The sequence below is a fragment of the Calliopsis andreniformis genome, chromosome 6 (genome assembly GCF_051401765.1).
Source record: "Calliopsis andreniformis isolate RMS-2024a chromosome 6, iyCalAndr_principal, whole genome shotgun sequence".
Classification (NCBI taxonomy): domain Eukaryota; kingdom Metazoa; phylum Arthropoda; class Insecta; order Hymenoptera; family Andrenidae; genus Calliopsis; species Calliopsis andreniformis.
In genome coordinates, this window is record NC_135067.1 from 3,860,669 (window position 1) to 3,886,304 (window position 25,636).

At 35.4% G+C, this 25,636-nt stretch overlaps 1 protein-coding gene across 6 annotated transcripts in view; it reads left to right on the forward strand.

Annotated features, from left to right (window-relative positions):
- LOC143181101 (uncharacterized) overlaps positions 1-25,636 on the forward strand; it is a 110,922-nt gene that overhangs the window by 72,810 nt on the left and 12,476 nt on the right. For 4 of the 6 annotated variants that reach the window (XM_076381326.1, XM_076381321.1, XM_076381325.1 and 1 more), the window contains exons 3-7: positions 5,951-7,614; positions 8,639-9,670; positions 11,158-11,593; positions 12,003-12,103; positions 13,895-24,862. In XM_076381326.1, the coding sequence (XP_076237441.1) occupies positions 5,951-7,614; positions 8,639-9,670; positions 11,158-11,593; positions 12,003-12,103; positions 13,895-24,862 (14,201 nt within the window). The remainder of the gene's footprint in view (positions 1-5,950; positions 7,615-8,638; positions 9,671-11,157; positions 11,594-12,002; positions 12,104-13,894; positions 24,863-25,636) is intronic. The other 2 variants (XM_076381324.1, XM_076381327.1) reach the window with 1 other exon arrangement.

Below are 25,636 nucleotides of genomic sequence, written 5' to 3' on the forward strand. Positions count from 1 at the left end.
CCAATTTTATTCGTTTAAATACCTATATTTGACAAGATCTTATCTTTAACAAACTAATTTTAATTTTAACTAAAAAGTTTTCACAAAAACTTTACTTTTTCTCAATTTTCAAGTATCTCAATGAGATATTCATTTTCTTTTTTTTGAATATTCTTGACAAGATGTAAACTTTAAGAAATTCAATCTACTTTTACTTAACTCAAAAATTTAATTGACGAGTTGAAGGATAGTACAAGTCCAAACTTAGTAATTTTCAAATAATTTTTAAGCTATATTTGGTGCTTAGAATGACAATGTATTTTGTCATATAGAAAACAAGTGGACTCAATATACTCTGGCGTTAGAGTTCAAATATGCAAAGCGCACAGAACTACACATTAGTGGTTTTTCTACTTTACTGTTCAACTATCTCATTCAATTTAGGTTCTTTCAAATTTTGGCGTATAAGATATCAGTTTTCCTCTTTTCACTATTTTTAACAATACTTAACACAAATCTAGTCCAATCTTAATACAATAATTGATACTTAAATAACATTTTTCTTCATCAATAATTTTTTAATGAAATCTAGCTTTTATGTAACTGAACGTAATCCAAAAACATGCAGCACTTTATCCAAAACAAATTTCTGATGTTCTCTCTCTCTCTAATTCGTCTCCTTTAAGTACTTCCAAATGATGCCGCTATGTCTAATGGCAGGATTGTTGAATTAACATTCCAGAAGCAAAGTCAAAATGTTTTCATAAATAAAACGTGCACAGCATATTAGAGAAATGCATGTATGCAAGGTTCCTCGAGCGATAAAAATTGTTTTACAATACCACGCGTCACGTGCAGCGAGCAGGAAACAAGGGAAGCGCAATGCAAAACACTCAGCCTGAGTGAACGCAAACAGTGGAGTTAATCGTTTAAACCAGACATGGACATTATTTGAATGAGCTTGTCTCGGCAAGATTGCTCAAATAATAACTTATTTGTTTGATCAGAAGTTCTTATTGAACGAACCCATTCAGCCTATTTTGCAAATAGTTACTTGGTACCTTCGTTTCGTTATTGCTTTCTCAATTAAAACAATCGCAATTGAAACCGATTCAACTAAGCAAAAAATGTTACTTCGTTTTATGTTGTTCTGTAATATTTATTCAACTAACATAATCTTACGTAAAAAAAAAAAAAAAAAAAAAACAGTATTGAAAGGGTTCATTCTATTCAGAGATGCAACAAAATTTCTGATTTATTTCTCTAAATTAAAGTGGTTGATACATTTTATATTCTAGCGATGTAACCTACACAATTAGCTACTTTAAAGATTATGGTACAGGTAACTAGAAAATCACTTGTATACTTCTAGCAATGTAACCTATGCAATTAGCTACTTTGAAGATTATGGTACAGGTAACTAGAAAATCACTTGTATACTTCTAGCAATGTAACCTATGCAATTAGCTACTTTGAAGATTATGGTATAGGTAACTAGAAAATCACATATATACTTTGATGTTCGATTTCGCGGAAAATGGCACATATTTCTTTTACCCTAGCAGATTAACTTCCGGTGCAGTCTCTTAGGACTAGACTGCGGAACTCGATGCAGTTATGAAACACTTCAATACACAGAAAAGTACAGAATCCACATAATATGCAAAAGTATACAAAATATAGAAAATTAAATATACTTCATCGTATTATTCTGTAATGTTAAAAATCACTTATTCCTTTTAATCTAAAAACAGACGGTGACTGACTAACAGTATCCTTAACACTCGCTCTATGCTTTTAAACAGAATAGTCACAAGTACACTGCGGATTTTTATGCAAATTCCTATTTTTGTAAGTACAACTAAAGAAATACAATCTAATTAAAGATTTGCTTCATCTTTCAAATATCATAAAAGAATCTTTAATTGGGTCTCACTTTTCTAGTTGTATTTACAGAAATAAGAATTTGCATAACAATCCGTAGCCGACTTAAGACTATTCTATTTAAATGTATAGCGAATGTCAAGCACACTGTTAATTAATCCCCTTCTGTTACTACACTAAAAGGAGTCAGTGAGTTTTGGATATTGCAGAATAATGCGATGACGAATCTACAGTGAGGCCTTAATCGAATATTCAGTATAGTATCATCGAAATGACCCAATTACGAGTTGCGGAGCCCACTGCAAACTCTACGTCCACCGGAAATGGAGTATGCAAGTTAGACCGTTCCACTCGATGCGCCTTACGGCCACGTAAACGTTTTACATGAACTACCAGATAGTTGGGATACTGTTATATATTGATATTCTCTGCTAACAAACCAACGAATTTGCAGCCAGCTCGGTAAAAACTAATAGGATCTGCTATAACATGTATTCATGAATCTAATTTAATTCAGTGCTCATAAATCGTTGCCACTTGAAGTAACTTACAGCTAATAATCGTTTACAGTTAATTGATTCAATCGTCAGGTTGGCCTTACTCTACGTATTTTTGTATCTATTTAAAATCACATGAATGATTTGTGTTAAAGTGTTTGATCATATTTATTTTATGAAACGCAGTCGTTCAAATAACAATAGAACCCTTGGAAAGTGAACGGTCATTAAAATTCAATTTTAATTACCGTTTCTTCTCGCAAATTAATCAACTTACTCAAGTCACACACAGTCGAACGTAGTTGATTAGTCTCGACTTTGTAATGAATATTAATTAAGTATTACTTCTTTGAAGGAAAAGATCCTTTAGGATTTAGTATCCTTAAGAAGTCGCTTAAGATTTCATAGCATCAGATAAAAGAGTTTACAACCCAGCAAAGTGAGGATATATTGAATATTATCTAAAAGTTAAAAAGTACCTTCCACTGAATAATATCTCTTCTACTATTTTTATGTTGGTACAATTGAGGCGTTGCAGGTAAATAATAAAGGTGAACTCAACAATTACAAAATAACTTAGAACTTTATTCTCTTTCAGAGAAAATAAATGGAAAACGTTTGTGTCAAAATTGGAATTTGTTGAGCTCGCCCTTACTACCTACAACGCCTCAATTATTCCCTAGTTGTGGCTTTATACTGCAATCATAAGAAATTAGACGAAATTCTCATGTTAGAATTATAGGTCTAAAATTCTGTATTATAGATGCCACTTAACTGGTAATAAAGTTTGCATTATTGGAAATTACCCCTTAATATAACTTCTATTGATATCGATGCATCACTCCGTTAATTTTGTAACGTCCTCTGGTACACGATACAGCATGTTTAATGGCGAAATATTAATTAGCACGGGGTGTCTGATACAAGACGATCGATGAACGCAATAGCCTCTGTGAAGCCGAATTCACTTCGTCGAAGTGAACACAAGACTGTTTGCTTTTCATTGAGTTATTAACACGAAAAGGATCAATCGGGTTAAAATGACCTATTCGCAATTTTCAACCCTTAAATAGTCTGTTGTCAGTGTTCTAACATGATGTGATTCAATTGCTGCCATTCCATGATAAAAATTATTAATAATACTGAGCAGAGAATTTACAAATTTTCAGTTTCTTATCATCTATAAGTAATTCATTGATATTTTACACAATATTAAAATTGAAGATAATATTTAAAAAATAAAACTTTAACGTTCAGCGTATATTCATATACGTATACGTACATATATACAATAATGAACAAAAGAAAATCTATAAAGCAAGTAAAATGAAGAAATACAGTAATTTTATGACATAAAATTATTAAATATTTATGTTGTTACAGAATGTGGAGATATCTCAGAATGGATAAATCTTATCAATATACAGTAAAATACCTATTATAGCAGTTATTAATTCTCATATACATATACTTACAAAGATCAATTTCAAATTTTCTTCTGTCCTTTTCTGTACATAAAAATATTTTAGTAATACAATAGCAATAGCCACAAGAAATTTTTCAGGTGAACTACGTGACAGAAACAAATGACTGGATGGAAACGGCATACATTTACTTTTCAACAGAAAGAAACTTTAGACCTTTTAGTGTTGAAAAATTGCTTCAACTCCTATTTTACTTCTTCTACGAAAAGATGTGATTTTTTAAAACTTTCTTTCTCTATCCAAGAAGACATTTACGAATGATTAGCATCGTTTAAAAAGTCAAAGAAACGTTACAAAAATCGGAGAAATTGTTGATTTTACAGAAATAAAATAATTGTTAAGTAATCACATATTTAAAAGTTCGTTTATGTTTACGTTCGTTTCAGCCAACTAAGGAATTATTGATCCCCTTCATCCAGCTTATATAACTCAGCCTGTTTTTTTACTTCCGTTTGCGTAGGTTGTATATTCCATTTTCCAAACATGCGGCCATAAGTATTTTCGCTTCGTTATTTACGTTCTTATGGGTCGATAAAAAATATAATAGAATTGACGTAGGTATGAAACGTGAAACGAAAAAGCAGCAACATTCAAAACTTCGATTAAACTGGCTTAACATGAGTCTTAAACTTGAAGTACATTTTTGATAGCTAATTTTATTATTTTTGATAGACTACTATTAAATCATAGCTCAAGTTTTGATTTATTATGGAGTAACTGGGAGCCAAAAGTCACAAGGGGTGAAAGCAACGAGTTACACATATATTTTAAAATACATCACAATTGTTAACGCAAGTGTTGGTTAGGCGATGAAAAATTATAGTTAAAATACCCAGGTATCCACGATAACAGCTTAGATCCACATTAGACAGACAAAGAACATAAAGTTCTTCTTTTTTAGTACATTAAAACTGGAATGTGAATATTTCCTCTTCAAATGTGTATGTCTTTTTAACTTTTTCTTTTTAATTTTTAGCCTGTCTTGAGTGTAGAGATGCTTGTTATTCAATACTCTTAAGTACCTTATTAGTGAGAATTTGTAATTAACGTTTAATGATATGATCGTAAATCATTCTAACATTACTGGTAGAACTGATTGTAACAATCTTAGTTGATCCTAGTTAGAATGCATTCGTACAGTTGCGAAAAGAAAAAATTGCGCAGAAGGAAAATATTCTGTCATTTATCAAAGTTCTCTCTGAATTAATTAATAAACCTTATATCTTATATCTAACTTATAATTCTAAAACATACTTGAACTTCATTTAAAATACGTTGTACTAAAAGTACAACCTTGTACAAAAACTAATAGAAGCATAAAAATATATCAATATATGAATAAACATATTATATCTACTGTGAAAAATGGTATATTACCTCCTTAAACTAAAAAACTTGATAAATCTTAAAATTTTTAAATAATTTAACATACTTTTACCTTTTTCTATGTATAAGTACAAATATTTTTTATTTTTTTATATTATTATAATTAATTTGAATAAATATTTTAACTTTGTTTGATTAAAATAGTATTATTACTGATTTCTGATAGTTATTGGGAAATTGTTAATAAAAATTAGTGCATTTTAACATAGTAACATATAGTAGAGTTGAAGACTGCTTTTCTTTTACTTTTTTTCCCTGAAACAAAAAACTATATATATTCAGGAATCTTACCAAAATTGGCCTAAAATTATATCGAAATGTTAAGGAGTGACCGAATTAATTTTTTTAAATTGTTCTTGTAGTGTTATCGTAATTGCTAATGAAACAAAAGATTTATGTAAAATTTTTTAGTCAATTGCAATGAGGCTAGTCGATAAATTGTAGCCAAACACTAGTCAATTGAATATCCTATTTTCGCATTACAATAATTTATATCAACATTTAACTTTTTTAAAATAAATTTAAATGGTGTTAAAACATATTACTATAATTTACGCACTATCATTTCACTTTTAATTTGTTGCGTATCAACAAACTCCCATTTAACTAGCATAGTTGGCTGAGAACTACCTTAATGGAGATTCTACTGAATTCTAACAACTCATCTGAACTACTCAGTTGTAACTAAGCCCTTTCAGTTTGAATTTGATCAATTTCCAGAAGCAGCCTCTGCAGACGTAGCTGGTAGCAAGACGAGCAGCGAGACGGCCGAAGCTTTCGGCGCAGCGAAGTTCTCCTCGTCAACGACGGCGTCGCCGACAGCGGTCGCTACGACGACAGCGTCGTCCCCATCGAGCGTCGACGTCAGGATGGTCGCATCCACGCACAGTCTCGACGATCTGGGTGTGAGCCACCCGGCCAGTGCGAGCACCGACCGACAGCAGCAGCAAGAGAAGCACGCTCATACGTACAAATCCGCTCAGACTGCCCAAGACAAGCGGAGCAGGCTGAGCAACGTGATAAACAATCTCAGGAAAAAGGTCCCCGACTCCAGAAGTGGGGACTCGCCTAGGGAGGAAGAGGACGATAGGAACAGTGTAGAGAGAAATCTGGAAACCTTGGAAAAGTATGTGATGACGGTGCTGAACGGAGTGATCAAGGACGAAGAGGATGACGACAGAGATGTGGGAAGAAAGAAGGAGATTGAAAAAAGTAAGGAGCCAGAGAAACTGACCGAAGATCAGGAAGACGAGGACTCTAAGGGTCCAGCGGCCAAGTTTGAGCCTTCGAAGCCAAATGAGAGTAGAACGGAGGCCGCTGTTTTCCCGTCGGAGCTTACTGAGAAAGCGGAGAGCCCGTTAGGAACTGGCTCAGGCAAGGAAGCATCTCTAGAGTATGAAAAATTGGATGATAAGGATGATAATTTGGAGCAAACTAAGGAGTCCGGCTACTTAGAGCGAGAAGAAAGTCAGGTAGATCTGACTGGTAATCTTAACGAAGAGAAGTCTTGTAAGTTTGACACTGTGGAGAAGGGGGGAATGTCTGAGGGTAACAAGTGTTCTGCAAAAGAAACGAAGCCCGAAGACCAATCCATCCAAGAGATTGCGCAGAACGAGGGTCATGAAGAGGAGAGGAAGGAAAGCAAGTCACTAGGGACGATTATCATGGAAAGGCTAAGTGATCATCAGTCAGATGACAAGGGAAACAATGATGCCAGTAAAGAGGACTATAGGGAATTTGTTTCTGAGAACACTGAGCTCCGAAATGTCTGCAGGGATCTTCTAAACGATCTGTTAAATGGTATCAACCAGTTAATCGACGAGAACAGTCAGGAAAAGGAGGAAGTTAGAACCTTAGACACTTCTTCGGAGGAGCCTAAGGATTCTAAACGCCAGGATTTTTCTATGACAAGTCTGCATTGTAGTCTACCTCTGGACAAAGTAGCCTCTGTTTTGCAGAATTGTCAGTCGACTGAACTGGCAGTTCCACAACCACCTTCTTCCCCTTCTTCTTCATCTTCTTCGTCACAAGGTTCCAAATCACCCCCTAAACCACCATCACCCACCGTCAGACACCTTTGCCTCTACTGCGATAGGAAGTTTTTGTCCATATCTCTCAGACAACGGCATACTGAAAGGGTTCACCAACAAGGCGGCGGCAGAAGATCCGAAAGAAACTCAAGAAAGCCTTCACAAAATTGCCAGTACTGCTCTGACAAATGTGCTGAAGGTCTGGAGGGTCTGTTCCAACACATGGTGGGAAATCATGGGGACAAATACCATGCTTGTGTTCAATGTTCTACGAGATACCTTACCAGGGAAGCTCTAGTGGGTCATATGAGCGAGAATCATGGAGTGAATTTAGAGAGGAACTTTCAGATTCAGGTAAGAGAAAGAGCAAAACTATTGGATTAGTACGTAAGTTCGTGATGTCTCCTTTCTTTCTCGGTGGAATTGATATTTATGATATTTGTGCATCGAAATATGTTATTTTATAGCATCACATTCCTGCTACATATACGTATAGTTTTTGACTTCATTAAGTTAATAATGTGATTTATAGAGATCACACATGATGGTGTCAGATTAAGAAAAAAAAAATTATTCGATACCTGTTTTTGTACAAATTTAAGAAAGGTACTATCGTTACTCACTCTGTTTAAAACATTTGTAATGTGCACGGGGTAGATGATATAGCCTAGAGAACAATCCTAAAATGACGAGAATTTTTGTAATGTAGTGTATTCAAATGATCATCATTAAAATAGGAAACTTATTTTTGTGTTGTCCTGTGGGCTATAGTATTTTCTATAACCTAGACTGGATTCCGAAAAGTGAATTGTGTATTTCTTTAAAATCCAACCTAGAACTTCCTTGCAAACAAGAAGTCAAGGAAAGTCCTCCAGATTTTCTCCGACGATTTATTTTTGAATGAAAGTTAATTCGTCCCTGTTCAATCACTTAATATAGTTGTTAGGCAATAGAACTGCTCAGTAAAGGAATGTAGGAAAGATGTCGATTCATCCCTGAGATCTTCAAATCGCAGTAACATTCAGTTTTTCTCATAAACAGCATAAATATTCTTAACAGTGTCGATAACATATTTACTAAACTTTATTATACAAAAGCAGGTATCAGAAATGTCTTCTTTTCTCAACGTAACACTTGATCATTTGTGATCTTTAAAAATGACACGAGTATCTTAATGTGTAATAGTAAGATGATGGTATAAAATAATGTATTTCAGTACATCAATATCAACAATTATATTCTACTGAGAAAAAATGAGAAAAATACCACAAACTTATACAGCAACCCAATAAAAAATTGAATTTATATTATGTTTGTAAAGTTAGAATGAAATTGTATTTTGAAGAATTTTTATAAGGTTTTTTCTTCTCTGTTGTAGGAAAAAATAAAGGAATCCTCTCCCTGCAAGGAACTTGTTGCTTGTCAAAGTCCAAGGGATAAAACGGAACCTGTAAGTTCCAAAGACAAAAAATCAGAAGATCCTGATCATGGAATGCCGGAACACAGAACAGACTCTATTCTGCTAAAGCCGCCGATCATACCTCCTAAGGACACCTTCAGTAACCCAGGCAGTCCAGAGTTCGACAGTTCCTTTTACAGTAGTGTCAGCTGTAACATCCGAGAGAATCTTCTCCATCATTTGGACGGAAAGTTGCAAAGCACCTCTTCATCTGTCATGCCCACTACCTCATCTACCGTGGACTCAAAGCCTCAACAACAGCAATCCTATTACGAACACAACGTCAACCAGATTCAACTCCCTATCGACATCTCTTTGACAGCCGCCACGCCGGTTTATTCTAAAGAATACACAAATGAGGAGTACGAAAATTCGAGCGAATATGCACAGAAACCAGGCAAGAGCAACAGGTCGCATCCCAGACGAGTATCGTTTGAAAAATACAACTTCCCTAGAAAGTACGACGGCAAGGAGCAGTGGACCTGTTCCATCAAGGACCTTAGCAAGTTTGATATCTCAACGCAGTTGTCATTAAGAAAGAAACAGCAGGTGCTGAAGGAGCATGTAACCCTAAACAGGTTGCACCAAATCCCAAGTCTTGGTCCCTCGGAGACTACAGACATCGCTCAGGATGAACAGAACGTAGGTTCTGAGCAGTCTAAGGAATCTCAGAATGTTCAAGAGGCGTCCTCTGGCAGGAATGACTCAAAAGTCGATCAAGTGCTACGTTGCGATGTTGTGAAATCAGAACCCAAATCGGAGGCTTCTGAGCTGAAATCTCTACAGGCGACAAAGTTCACCTTGGAGTTTGGCAATTTTCTGATGCTTCGAAAATGGGACGAGAAAGCGTCCAACGATACCACAAAGAAGCAAGAACTTGTTTACGCTGAACTGACGGGTGAATGGTCGAGGCCAAGAATCTACGTCTGTGGAGCTTGTGCTTCTAGACATGTAAGTTTTCATGAGAATCGTTAGATAACTTAGCAATAGTAGGGTAAAAGCAGTTGTTTAATAAGGCGATATTTCAATCAAGAAACGAACAAGATTATTTATTGCACGTCTATAAGTTTCTTCTTCATTCTTTTATTTTATACAGAATGTAATAAATATAGCCTTCGATACTTGAAGGAATGGTAGGAAATCCAAATTGGAGCACAAAATGACCTATGACATAGCGTCCAGTCAGCCTTCATTTTGCAATAATAATGCCTTACAGTTAACATATTTATATTCTAAACTAACAATTAGAAAAATTTGTAATTTCGCAAATAAATCGAGGAACAGAAACAGAGTAATTAAGTCTTAATACATTTTGATGTGTCTCTTACAATTTAATTTTTACAGAGCTATATTTGTTACACCTTATATGCATTTTTCTGTCATATGCATTTATAATATTAGAAGCTTTAAATATTTATGGCATGTTGATACTTTTCAATATATTCCATTATTATTATCACCCACATGAGCTAAGTAGTTTATTTATTATGGTACTAATTGCCCTTTGACTTTTGTATGATACAAAACAATAGTAACCGAGCGTAATACATTCAGTATCTCTATTCACTTACTCAACAATTCCGAACGATATCCATTAAGGGATATCTTACTCATTAACCAAACAGTATCTATTTTTTTACTTACAAGTAGTAATTTCTTGAAAGAAATTGAATAATTGGTCTTTAAGCTGTTTAGCTTATCTTAAGATGAGTTTTGATCCAATGTGCAATGCTTCATAGATATTTATGTGTAAGAAAACGTTAAGGACAATAAACGAAAGAAACTTATAAAGGAGCGTTCTTGCTCTAACTCTCTGTAATATAAAGAATAATGAGATTCTACTTTGTTGAATTAGCCATTATTGCTAATACGAAATTATTATCGGTTGAAGATCTCAAAGAAAGAATTTACGAAGTCACATTTTCTACATTTTACAAGACAGTAATTTCAAAGTTCACAAATTTGAAAACTGTGATTTTATTGTTTTCAGATTGGATATATTTTTTTCACGCTATTAAAAATACTATTAAAAATAAAAAACGTTTTGATTTTCATTATATTAGTTATTCTCTTTGATTTTTAAAAATTTTCCTTGATTTATCAACATTTTCTTCGACTGATAATTATTTTTTTCAAGTAATGTTTTAGTTTCTCTTTAAAATTTTCCACATTTGTGCGCATGCGTATGTGTGTGTTTTTCAAATAAAACTATTATATACTATTTAATGATTTTGAATTTTATGTACACTTATCAAATTGCGTTTTTATTTCACGTGCATCAAGCGTCTCACCTTTTCAACCCTAACATAATATATTAAAAATACATTCCCTATTTGCTACCAAATGACATCAAGTTCTTCTCTTAATGTCTTCAATTTTCATAGAACTCAAGTTTCATAGAATCTCTTATAACAAACTTCCTCGTGTTCTTGTTGCAGGTCACTTTAAAAGAGATGGAGGATCATAAGGCCTCTTTGCACCCAAATGTTTGGTGTTCCCATTTTGAGTTCTCCGGCGACCAAAGGGAACTTTACAAGCACCTGTTTCTCCCAGGAAGAAACATGCCCACAGCAAAAGCGAAAACTGCCGTCCTGGTGGAGAAAGTTTGCACCAAGTGTTCTAGAAATTGCAACACGTTGCCAGAATTACATAGACATATGTTGGAATGTGGAGGTGATCAGGCATGGTTATTGGGTCTTTTCGGTAATGGAAAGAAGAAATGCAAGTGGAGACCGTTTGGCAGTCGCAGCAGAAGACGAAGGCAACGTGGTATGAAGAGAAATATCCAGAACTCACAAACACCTAGAGTCAACACCCCTAAGGAGAAGCAGCCGACAGGTCCAAGGGTCAGACCTAGTGACCGTAAGTCTGCATGTATGTTTTAGATTATGTAACTTCAAATGTCTTGAAAGACATGAAGATACGTAATATTTAATATTTTAGATATAAATTATTTTTAATTCTTTTAAGGGGGAAAGAGAACTGTGAATGTATAGCGTACAAATAATTCCTTTTATTATACAATTCACAAAACCTATGCAACTTCAAACCCAAATCAATTGAGGGGTTCATAACAAAACCGATCCTTGTGAATTTTTGTTTTTTTTTTTTTTTCAGAAGATTCATAAATCTTTTGTAAAATTATAGCGTCATTTAGTTCCGCTAATTTTTAAACTTTCTTTTATCCGCTACTATTTCTAATAACGTTTCCTTCTTTTTCCGCCAGTTCGACATATTTGTTATTGTTGTGGTTTAATAATTTACATCCTGATTGTGTTCGCAGGTGAAAGTATTCAAAAAATGCTGGCGAATTTACCCCCTAAACGAGCAACAAGAAAAGTGATGCAAGATAATACATTAAGAGCGCAGGGTAGACTACGCAATGTGAGTATTAGATATACAAATAATTTCATATTTTGTGCCCCAGAAAATTCAGTTTCTTTAGTAACTATTAGTGTAATCTGAAATCATATATTGCTTAATATTTCTCGGGAAAAAAGGTTACAAAATTTCATGTTGAAGAAGGAACAGTGTACTTAATAATTTAAAAAATATCATATTAATTAACATATACGTTGAACCGTTTTGGTAGAAAGTCTAATCATTTTATTAGACAAAATTCGTGAAACAGTATAATCATCACTATTAGACAAACTAATACAATATTAGGTAAAGAATAAAATAAATAAGATAAAAAGATACAAAATTTGAAGATGATGTGCACTGTTTAATGGCCAGCCTTAGCCTGGAAGGACTAAATTACCCCACTACGTATGTATAATAGAAACCTCATTGAAGAGTGACAAAATGAAGCATAAGGTGGCCGAAAATTAACTAAGTATTAGACTAGAAATTAGGTAAACGAACGGTTCGGACTTCAACGAGCAGATGACCCAAATCCTGGGTCAAAAAAGATAAAACTCTGTAATGATAAGGCAGCAACGTAGAAGACCAGCTTTAGCTGGACGACACGTATATAAGTGGAGTATTGATTACCAAACACGCCCGTCTGAACGTCCACACATGGACCTGGCACATACACATAAAGACAAAGACACAGGATATGGCATGTAGAGAGTTACATGAACAAGATGGTTTTCATGTCCTCCTGACGACGTCAGCCTCAATCCCCCAAGAAAACGAGCATGAATTGGACACTCCCCCTAGGACTTTTTGCTGAAATCTTATGTTGCAAGATAATGTCCTGGCTTAGATTAATCGAAGATAATCTGTTGGAAATATCTTTGGAATCACTTTGAAACAGGAAAAAGATGATTATAAATGAAGAGGGTTTTGTAGCAAAATATTAATTTTGATAATTATTAAAATAATTTGATAATTATGCTGCTGTGATAAATGGAAATTCTTTCATACTTAATTAGCATCAGAATGAGATAAATAATTAGGTAAAATTCGATTGGGTTGTATGACTAATATTAGAAGCATAAAATTTATTATTGCTGAGGCGAAACATACAGTACATATTCGTAACAAATTTATTTAACACGTTTGTCATCACCATTACATATTTATGACACACCAATTTTGATTTATATTTTTTTTACATTATTTATAACTATTTCCTTATTTACAATCATTTATAACTATGTTATAGTAACATATATGACACTAATAATTTTCTATTTCATAATGATAGGAGAAAATGAAAACCATTCTTTATGTTTATTAAAATAGAAATCCAAAGATTTCTTTTTCAAAAACAAAAAATATCATGAATCCTTTTCCTAATCTATCATGGTAGCAAACGTGTTAAAAGGTTGATTTGAAAGATAACTTTTGAGATTTAAAAGCTAACGTACATCAGAAGATAATTTAAAAATCTAATAGTTATTTCCATTAGAATAATTGACAATTTTTTAATAAATATAACATGAAAATTATTCAAAATATCGTTGTTATGACAGCATTTAATTGGAATTAATAGTCAGGTATAAATAGATACTAGAAATTTTGAAAGATTAAATACCTCACTAATTATAAGTCTTTAACAACACTTAAACAAGTTAATTTCTGTTTCTGCAAAGTAATCAAATCTACCTTTATTGAATTTAACAAATATTATAATGTCGCTGATAGTTCCAAACTTCTACAGCAAAATAGCTTAATCATTATTGATCACACAGCTGCACGAGGGCTTTTTACCTATCTGTACAGGTGCAAACGAGATCGAGGCCGCGAATGGTCGGTGACAATACCACCGCGTCGCGAATGTCCCGCAACAAAGCAGCCCTGAGGAACAAATTACTGAAGAACGCGAAATCGATCCAACGGAATCGCTGTCGTATCGACAATATTTCAGCAGTGATCGAAAGCGTCGTGAGGAACTACAACGCGGAGGAAAAACAATCTGACGAAGAAAAGAATGAAGAAGAAAGACCTGACACTAAAAAGGATGCCAAAGAAAAAAGAGAAGAGAGTACGAAAGAGGAAACTGAAGCAGTCGAGAAGAGCAACAGAGCAAAGATTCTTAGAGGTCCCCGTATTCTAAGCAAGAAAAGAAACTTGAAGACAAAGGAGGGAACTGTCAGAAATGTGGTTCAAATGAGAAAAATGGGTAACTTGAAAGCAAAAATAAAATCAGTATCAAAAAATGCATCAGAGACGAAGTTCCATGATGTTGAAGATAGTTCGGGTACTGGCAAGAACGTCAAAGTTCCGTCTAAAAGTACTGAGCATGAGGCAGATGAGGTCAGCCCAGCAACTAGTCCAACGCAATCGAAATCTCCCAGTCCATCAGGGAAGAACAAATTGTCCGTACAGACTACTCCAAAGAGAAAGCGGCCGGTAGATCCTGTGGCTTCTTTGAACGCTTCCATTAAAGCCAAATCGCAGCTGAGAACACAGGACGGAAAGTTCGCCAGGAATCCCAATAAAAGTCTGTCTCCACAGAAGTCCCCAGAGATCAAACCACCAATTGTTGGTCGTCAATTGGTGAAAGGTAGGAGCAATGAAACTAGTCCAGAGTCATCGGTCACCAGATCAAGATTGAGAGCAATTTCTAGAAATAGGAATGATGATCAGCTGCCTAAAAGAACCACTAGACTTTCTTCAGATAGCGATAAGATGCCCACATTAGAACCAGCTGTTGAGGTCCCTTCGAATAACGAGGAAGATGTTGACGTCTCAGCAAACGACCTACCAATTCTTTCACCAGCTACCTCGTCTTCCAGTACTGAGAAAGCATCGCGTGGTAAAAGTTTAATTAATAAGAACTCGGAGGAAAAGGAGAGTCTCAAAAAAGGAAGCGACATTGAAGGAATAGAAGGGAAGAATGAGGTTTCAGGCGATTTGCAGGAAGAGGACAAGGAACAAAAGCATGGTAAAACTAGAAGAGCAAAAAGTGATGGTAAGCATTTGGACAAGAACTTGAAAACCGTTGCCGTTAAAGGTGACGTTTCAAAGGAGAAGCCTAAAGGCACGAAAGAGAAATTAAAGAAGGAAAGTGCTTCGACGAGAATTCTGAACGCTGAAGAAAAGAAAACAAGTACATTGAGGGCTTCTGAAGAAACAAATTTAAAGAAAGAGTTGAGACACAAAAAGGAAGATGGAATAACAAAAACATTGGAGACTAGGAGTAATTCTAAAACAAAGTTAGACAAAATACTAGACGCTGATGGTCAAATCAAAATTCAGAACGTGCCGTTTGAGGTAAAGAAACTGATAGGGTCTGACAACAAGGAAGATTTGTTGACTAAATTGGTTTTAACGTCTAGAAATGCCACTTCGAAACGTTGTCTGAGACAGTCAACGCCGAAAGTGAATCCTGATCAAGGTAAGACTAAAACTCGAGTAGATTCGGAAATAGAAAAGACAAGTCTAAATTCAGAGACCAGTCCAAGTGCATTCACAGGATCCAGCAAGAAAGAGACAGGTGGTTTCCGAAGAAAATCGTTAAGAAAGACAGAAAAGAAATTAGAGGACAAGATTACTCCGAAAGATGATAAATTGGTAATTGAAGAAACTAATAAAATTCGAAACGCGGTGAACGAAGTGAAAACAACAATTAAGGGGAGAAGAAGCAGCAGCTTACCTAGTGAAAATAAATCAGTCAGTGTGAATCAGATATCACCAGTGGAAACCCAAAATAAAGCAGAAGTTGAACTTTCGCCTCAGAATACTGATAATGAAAACTCAAGTAATAAGAGGCAGACTAGAGGTTCAGTGTTAAACAATGAGGCAGACGCACCGAGTAAAGAAAATTGCAGCGAACAACACGATGTGTGTCTGGAGAAGAATACTTATCTCGGAAAGAGACGCGGTAGGATTAAATCTAGCAACGACATTCCTGATAAAGATAGCTCTGAAGATTCTCAAACAAAGAACGAAGAATATGTTAAAAATAACTTAACTGAGGTCATCGATAAAATCAATACAGTAGAAGAAAACAAAGCCAGCTCTGATGATAAAGAGTCCATCACACCAGAAGGGAAGAATGCTTTCAAGGTCGAAGGAGAGAAAGACAGAAATGTAACTAAAGCTGGACGATCAGAAGATGTTTCATCAGAAGCTCCGAACATAAATTTGAGTTTAAATAACTTGCAACTAGAGACTAGCGGTTCTATAGATAGTGGTAAAGAGAATTCCATAGAAACCGTAGTTGGTGTTCAGAAATTGAAGGTTGGGAGACCTAGGAAATCCTGGGGATCCCGGCGCGAAAGAACATCAAAGAGATCTTTGAATAACGTGATTGGAATCCTTACAGAGGGCATGAATATTCCCGTAGAGTCGCAACAAAGCGTGGTTTTGACAGTTCAGACTACCTTGGATAGCACGAGTGCTAATGGTATTTCTCAAAACAGTACTCAAGAGTCTAACGATGGCAGTTCAAGATCTGCAAACTTAGAGGGAACTGATAAGTCTCCTGAAACAGCAAATAGTGTTGGCAACTTGATTGAAGAGACATGTTCTTCGGTGGAGAAGACAAACGAAAGTTCGAAACAATTGCAAGCCGCAGAGGTCTCTGCGAAAGATTCAAGTGTGGGAGATTCGTTAGCGAATATTCAGAAGATTGATTCATCTTCTAATGATACTAAAGAACAATCGCCAACTAATGATATTATTTTAGACTTGTCGAGAAGGAAACAAAAAGGAAAGGGCTCGTTTTTGGAAAAAATTGTTTCTAAGATTGCCAAACAAAAAGATGCTTTGCTGGAAGGCGAAGTTGGTTCCTTGTTAGACACAGCCGCTGACGAGTTGACGAGTATTCTGGACGAAGTGGGACCTGGTCTTTCAGAAACCACAGATAATCCAGCTGACGTAAAAAATGAAGTCAGTAATTCTAAGAGCGAGGAGAAGACTGAAAACAGTAAACAAGAAATCAAGGAAAAATCTGTTGATAAAGATTTTTCAGTAACTAATAATAATTCTAACAAAATATTAGAAGATACAAATACTGACATTGATAAACTTCAGGTAGTTGAAAAGGAAGAAAAGAAGACACTCTTGAAAGAAGAAGAATGTCGAAAGGAAGACACGAATGACATTGAAAGTATTAATCAAAAAGAAATGAAAAATGAGACGATTAATAATTCAGATCATGAAATAGCTGATCAACAAATTGAAATATTAAAAGTCCAGAAGGATGCGAATTCTGATCATTTAAAACCCAAAGATCAAATTATTCCTGTAGTTAATGAATCTGCTTCAAATGGAACTCTGTTATTAAGCTCTGGAAATGTGTCGGCATCAACATTAGATTGCTCGACACAGGCACAGTCACTAAAACAAGAGGATAAATTGATAAAACAAGACCAAAAGGGAGTGATCGAGGACTCAAAATCTAAGAGAAAGTCGAAAAAACGGTCTCTGGAAGGAAATTCGCCAAAAAAGAACAAAAGGAAGTCTATCGAGCCGACAGACGAATCTGAGGAAAATCTTATCCCAGAAGAATTGCATTTAGCTGATATTATGAAACTAATCGATAGATCAAAAGAAGTGCCTTCTACGGGAGAAAACACAGAAGACGACTTTTCAGTGGCTGCTATGGAAAGAGTTCAACCTGGCAAGAGGAAAACAGAGAACAATGATACCGAGGTAACAAACTCGATAGATAGTAAAGAAACTGAACACATACAAACATCTGAAGACACTAATAATAGTGTGAAAAAGATTAAAATCGATGTCCCAAAGAATATAAAAGAACAAGCAAAAGTAAATGATGAAGATAAAATAGTTATTGAAAAAGGTAGTATTGAAGATTCTACTAATGAATCTGATGACAAAACTTGTGTAAATAATGAAGGAGTACATTGTAATTCACCGCAAACAACAGGGAAAAGAAAATCATCTACTGAAGTAGTGGAGCAGTTCCCAGAAACAGAGTCTGTAGTTAGAAGATCCTCAAAAAGGAGATCAGTCTTGGAAGAAAAAGTGTCTTCTGAGGAGGAAACTTCCAAAATCGAGCTTCCTGTGAATGAATCTGGGACGTCTAGAAGAAGGTCTTCAAGGACGAAATCTACGGTTCAACAAAAGAATCAAGGAAAGACTCAAAAAGATACCGAAGATGATTCTACTTGTAATATTATTAATGCTGTTACAGCAGATAATTCTGAACTTCCATTAAACGAAGCACTTAAGAAAAATGAACCGTTAGAGAACGATTCTTCTTCAGTGCAAAAAAGCAAGGAAACAAATAAGGCTGAAGAAAGTTTTACTCCAGATAGTATAGAAAATCGACAAGCAAATAAAGAGATAGTCGTTGAAAATATTATGGAAGCTGATTTAAAGGTCTCGCAGTCTCCAGTAATTCCAAAGGTCTCCAAGAAGCGTGGTCGCAAGAAAAAGGTACTACTTAACGAACAGATGAAGACCACAAATGATTTTCCTGAAGAAAATTCTAATTCTAAAGTAGAAACTCAACTCATAGAGCCTAATTCAATTGTCCTAGACGAGATCCCTGACAAGAAATCTTTACGTATAAGCCGAGTCAATGAAGAAATTGAAAAAGAAACCAAGATTTCTAATAGCATATCTACCTCACATACCCCATCCCCAAGTTTAGAGCATTTCAAAATTCCAGAAGTAACAGACGTGTTGCAACTCACAAAGAAGAGGACTTCCAAAAGAAAATCAATAACCGACGAGCATCTAGATACTCAAACCAATATTTCTTCTGTCGAATCTGAAGCAAATAGTGCAGAATCGTCAGACTCAAACAAGACCTTTGTTGAAAAGGAAGAACAGGAAGAAAATAAGGATCAAAAGGTGTCCCCCGATGGTCGAAAACGTTTATCTCGGAACTCTAATAAAGGACAACTCGAATTGGAAAGGCCAAGTTCTTCAGGATCTATCGACCTAGTCCAATCGAACAAAACAAGGTCATCCAAAAGAAAACAACTGTCATCCGAGGACCTTCTAAATCAGGAGGATCATCGAGCAGGAAGTGTGGATAGTTTGTCTGAAACTTCGGTTGTCAGTGAATCCTGTTACTTCAGGAAGAAAAGGTTTTCTAAGAAGAAAAAGGGATTCCAGGCACCTCCAGAGGACGCGCAAACAGACACCTCTATTACGGACTCAGAATCAATCGATACTGAGAGGCACACTGATAGAAGACAGAGCCTGAAGAGGAGAGCAAAGAAGAATATATCTTTCTTCGAGCTCCAATTCGACCTAGTCGATGATTTCGACATTCCCATGGATATTGAGGAGTGCTTGCAACCGGTGGATACTCTAAAGGATCTGAGTCAAGAATTGAAAACAAAATCATCGCAAGTGAAAGATAAAGTAGCTGATGATACGACTGTAAACAATACTTTGGATTGTCAACATAAAGAGAGCAAAGCAATTCCAGGTTGTAAACAGTCCGCTGAAGAAGAAGAAGAAGAAGAAGAAGCTGAAGAAGGATCCAAAGTAGAGAACACAGATATTAAAGCAGATGCTCCTTCAGATGCACCAGAAGATTTTCAAACACCTAAGAAACGAGCAGCAGGAAACTTTGTGGTTGTCCATAAGAAGACAGGAGAGATTCTGATCGTCGAGAAGCGAAAAAAACTCACAAAGGAGGCAGCCAAGTTCTTCTGCGATGTCTGTGCGACTAGCTTCACTCGCAAGAGCTCTTTGAAAAAGCACAACCTGTCCCAGTCACATCTACTACAGTTAACGAAATCTAAGAAGGATAAAACGTTCAATGAAAACATAGAAGAAACTTATAATGCTAGTTGGAGGGAGGCGTCAGATCAGAATGAAACTTCCAATGAAGAGAACAAGAGTTTGACTAATGAGACAATGAACGTTAGTGAAGAATTAAAGGAGGATCAAGAGGATTTGAAATCTGATTCAAAAAATGTGGAACCTGAACAGAATATTTCTGGTCCTAGAACCACGATGGAGCAAGAATCCTTCATTAATTCTCAAACAACACAACAACATATTGTGGAAGATGAGTTGTTAGATGAAGAAATTTGCAAAATTACAGAAAATATGAGCCACGATGAGTATGTCCTCACGGAACACTGTAGTCCTGCACCAGAATCCACGTCGACTCCTATACAAATGGAGATTAAGAAGACAGAGGATACTACGAAGAAAAAGAAACACGATAAGAAGAAGGACAAAGCAAAAAAGAAAAACTTGGTTGAGGAACATAGTACTTTAAACACTTCTGACCAAGAAACATCTTTAAATCTAACATCTGGATCTCTCTTAAGTGTACTTAGTTCTGATACGTCTATTAAAATTTCTAAATCTTCACATTTGGGTACGTCTGAATCACCCACAAATAAGACGTCAAACAGTTCAGAATCAAGAACTGATGTTTCTATATTGGAGGAAAGCAGTTCCCAAGAGAAACGTTTAGACAGCACTGACGTTTCAATGCTAGAAAAGGACTTGGAAATAGAAAATCTAAGAAAAGGTGTAGAACAAATAAAAGAACAAAGCATTGAAACGGAACTAGAAAACAAACTTGATGGAACGCTTGAAGACATTCCAAAAAGTGATTCGAACGTTAAAGTCATCGCAAAGGAAAATCAGGTCCATGAACGTTTAAGTTTGAAATTAACTATTAACAAACGCAACATAGAGCAGTTTAAAGAAACTAATACTGAAACCAACAGAAGTTTAGATTTAAATTCTTCAAGGGAGTTTGAAGCCATTAATAGCAATCGATGCGCCATACAGACAGAATGTACTGAAAATTACAGTTACATTAATTCTAAATCTAACCAAGAGTTAAATTCTCCATTATCTGAAAATTTGAAAGAGGAAAATAAAAGAGATCTAAACAGTACTGTTGATGATTCAAATGTTACCAAGGAAACAATGCAAATAGTAGACATTGTGAAAACTCTTGAAGAAGAAAGTGGAGAAACAGATCAAATCACGTTAAATAATCTGTATGAACAAAACACTTCTATAGTCACAGAAAGTACAGTAGAAGACATTCCAGATCTACAAAATCAGTCAGCTAAAACGCCAAAACACAGTAAAGTGAAGAAAAATAAGGCCAAGAAGCATGTTGAAGAAACAGAAACTCTTTCAACAGATTCTTTAACTGTCCGGAAATCATCAAAACTCAAAGCTAATCAGCACAAGCAAAGTTTAGATGAAGTTATGAATCTTTCAAATATTGTAGATGATCGAGGATCAAACGAGTTTTCTGAGACCTTCGAGTGCAAAATTATTGACAAGGCTGATGACAAAACAGCAAAGCTTCTTGAAAATAACTCTGGTGAAATGAACAATTCGATTAGATTTACAGAGCTAGAGAGTGAAACTAATTGCAAATTCAATGCATTGGATGTTATTGAAAATCTGCAGAAACTTTCTTTTGATTTAGGAACATCGAAAGAAGGTTCCCAGATAAACGTAAGAGAGGAAAATCAAAATAAAGTGGATTCTGAAAATAAAAAGAATTATCAGCTCTCTATAGAAGAGGATGGAGATTCTTTTTCAAGTATCGAAGATAAACCTCTATCACAGGTTTTATTGAAAGTAGACGAAAAATTGAAGGAAGATAAAAAACAAAAGATGGAACGAGATTTATCCGTAAACTTACTGAAATGTTCTGTGGAATCAAACCATGAAAACGACAAATATTTCAAGACCACGTTTGATGATAAAAATTTAACAACCAATGATCAACATATTGATAATAGCGAATTAATAGATAACGAAAAAGTACAGATTGCACTTGAAGAAGAATATAAACCTGAGATGTTAGACCTCGTGAAAAATTCTGAAAAAGATGTTACAATATTATCAGAGTCTGAGAATAGTGAAACAATTCAACAAATAAAAGGCATTTCAAATAATAAAGAAGTGAAAACAAGCAACAGTACTCGCAAATCGAGCGGGAAGAAAGTATCTAAATCACATAAACACTCGAATAAAGAAAGTCACCGAAGGTGCAAAAATCGAAAGACTTCTTTCAAGAACAAGATTGCTGATTTGACAAGTGAAAGCGATGATAGTGAATATGAAGATAAAATCGAATCACAAAATAAGAGCAAAATTGTAAAAAGCGTCTTTGGGCGAGTTTTTGGTAGTGAGAAAACGGACAAAGTGAAGGAGGTACTGAATGATTGGGTATCCAAATCAGAGGATGATTCAGATGCATCGAGAACTCAGTTCAGATCCTTTAGTCCCAATGAAAGCTCTCTGAAAACTAGAGAATCCTCAGAAACCAAAACCGAGGAAAAGAACGTAGAGAGGCAGTCTATAACATCCAGCTCAAAAAGATCTTCTGGCAAGAAGTCAAAGACTAACTCTTCTTCGGATAGAGCAAAAGAGAAGAATTTAACGACTGTAGATCAAGAGGATTCGCGTCCTGACAAGTACACAGAATCGCAGAATAATTCGAACTACAAAAAGGGTAATCCGGATACAGACTTACTATTTCGGCGACATGAAGTTGGCGAAATTTTACCACCTACATGCAATAGAAGCAGCAAGAAGAGGGCCAAGAAAAGAATTTCAGAGGAATTCTTGTCATTCGATAACTTTTTTGAACGCATGGATGATAAGTTCAATTGGGGATGCAAGTCTGACGATGATTCAGATGTGTCAAGAAATGAAATCAAATCTTCTAGTCCTAATGAACCGAAAACTCCAGAAATTTTAGAGGCCAAAGCCGACAAGAAACGTTCTGGAAAGAAATCGAAGAAAAACTCTTCGTCGGATAGACTCAAAGAAAAGGATTCAGTGTCTGAAAACCAAGAGGATTATCATTCAGACAAATACACAGAACTAAAAGATAACTCTATTAACCGTAAACAGAACGAGTTAGATGTAGTAAGTGACATCAAGGAAGATCTATCGCTTACCAGCTACAGAAACAGTAAGAAGAAAGCAAAGAAAAGAATCTCAGAATCCTATTTGCCACTTGGGACTTTGTTTGAACGTATCGAGGCTAAACATGATTGGGAATCCAAGTCTGAGGATGACTCAGATGTATCAAGAAATGAGTTCAAGTCTTCTAATTCCAGTGACCTGAAAACTAGAGAGCCCTTGGAAGCTGAAAATGAGGAACAAAATGTGAGAAAACTGTCCACCTCATCTATATTTACCAGTTCAAAGAAATGTTTTGGGAAGAAATCAAAGAAAAACTCTTGTTTGGATAAAGCGAAGGAAAAGAACGTGGTGTCTGAAAGCCAAGAAGACTCTGATAAAGATACAGAGTCGCAAGATAACTCGAACTATCGTAAGAAGAGCAACATGAATATGGATTTGCTACTTCGACGACATTGCGTCGATGAAATTCTACCTCCTACCTCTTGCAGAAGAAGCAAAAAGAAAGCTAAGAAGAGGATTTCAGAGGAATCATCACTCGGTAATTTATTCGCTAAGTCTATCTGGGGTTCCAAATCCGAGGATGATTCAGATGATTCAAGAAGTGAATTCAAATCTTCTAGTCCTAATGAACTGAAAATCAGAGAAATCTCAGAGTCTAGAAGCGAAAAGGACATGGAACGACAATCCAGCTCATCGCCTGTACTTTCGAATCCGAAGAAACGTTCTGGAAAGAAGTCAAAGAAAAGCTTTTCTCCAGATAGATCAAAGGGAAAGAATCCGATACCTTCGAATCAAGAAGAACATTATTCCGATAAACATGGAGAACCAAAGAATAATTCAACCAACCGTAAAAAGAACGACATTGATGTGCAAGACGATATCAGTAAGGTACTACCACCTACTGGTTACAGAAATAGTAAAAAAAAGGCTGAAGAAAAGAGTTCAAAGTCCTTCCCATCACTCGATTATATCTGTGAATCCAAGGGTTCATCTGAATCGAGGAACCAAAGCAAATCAAATTTAACGATAAAAGATAGCGGTTATGGATCCTTTAATTATGATGAGGATTCTTCAAAGCTGATTTCTTTAGAAAATTCAACCGAAAAGGATCAGAAAGGAACGAAAAAGAGGAAATCTGATGATTTAGTAATGGAAAAGAATGTCACAAAGAACAATAAGGAATCCGATTATGAGGATGTGTACTCAGTTAAGGATCTTCAGCGTGAAGGGAAGTTGACCAACATGCTGTCTGTTGATCTAGAGTCTTCGCATAGCTGTTCCAGTCTTACGCCTAGTAGTGTGAGAAATCGATCTCCCAGTATGGGCAGGAATTCTCAAACTACTAGAGACTCTGACGTTGATGAGGAAGATAGAAACGACGAAGAAATGGGTCATAGAAGAATATCACCTCTGTTTGTCTGTGGAACGCCTAGAAGTTCCATCAACAGCAGTTCTAACAGTGAAAATGAGGAAGAAGACGAGAATGTAACTCCTAGCGAGACTGCAGCATGCAAAAGGAGTTCCAGCGAGTTCTCTGGTGAAAAGATAGTGATCAGATCACCCTCTTCAACACACAAGACTGAAGTTGTCACTATCGCGCCAACTGATGCGATCGAAGACAATGCTTTAGATGTTCCTCAAGAGATAGAAACAGCAAAGCCTCGACAGGGAAAAGTTTTGAATTTTGATGAGGAGTTGTTTGTTGAATGCTGCTCCAGGTTAAAAGCTACTACGGAGAATGAATTAAGGGGGGCAAAAAAGATCAAATTGGACCACAACGAAGGCTATCACAAAAAAGATGATCAGCAAGAAGGATTCAAAGGGCCCAGAGATCGATGGAGAGATGTTGAAAGCCAGAATAGTTTGGGAAGCCTGCTAGAATCGGTCAATCAGGTGAGTACCTATTTAGAGTGATCAGACAGAATTTTTGCATGTTCTTGAAATTTAAAGATTGTTATCATCTTTAGAAAATGTAAACATTTGTGATGAAGGTTTGACGATCGTTTTATCTCTATATTATATCGTACACAGTATATCAGACACAATGGCAATTAGGAATCATACAGATGTAGAGCTAAATCAAATATGAAATGTATAAATAAGATTGAGAAAGTATAAATTTTGAAATTCAATAATAATCAATGGTAAAGTGATTTAATAAGTATATTTTGAAATTTAATAGAAATTGAAAAAAAAAATACTTCAGTATATATTAATAGCCAAATAATCTTAATGCAAATTTATATACACAACAAAAACTCTGCATACATTAAACCAGAATATACAAATGATCATCTATTTGAATGTACAGTTTTGCATATTTAAACCAACATATCACATCACATTATCAAAAAATGTAAAATTTGTTTAAGTACGTAAGAATAATATTATACACATGTACCCCCAAAAATAATAAATACTTCACATTTTAAATCCTCGGTAAGTTAACAAAACTTTGCACTTCAGTAAATTATCATTAAATAAATCATTTTTATTTAAAAAATTCTGCACCTCACATGCACTCATTTTCTGTTTCTTTCCTTGTTTTTACGTTATTGCTTTGTGCTTTTATACTGCATGTAGCAAGCCATAGCTATAAAGAATAGCTTTAACTCTGCTGGTTTTGTTTTCTTTTATACATACAAGCTCATGGAATTTTCATCTGTG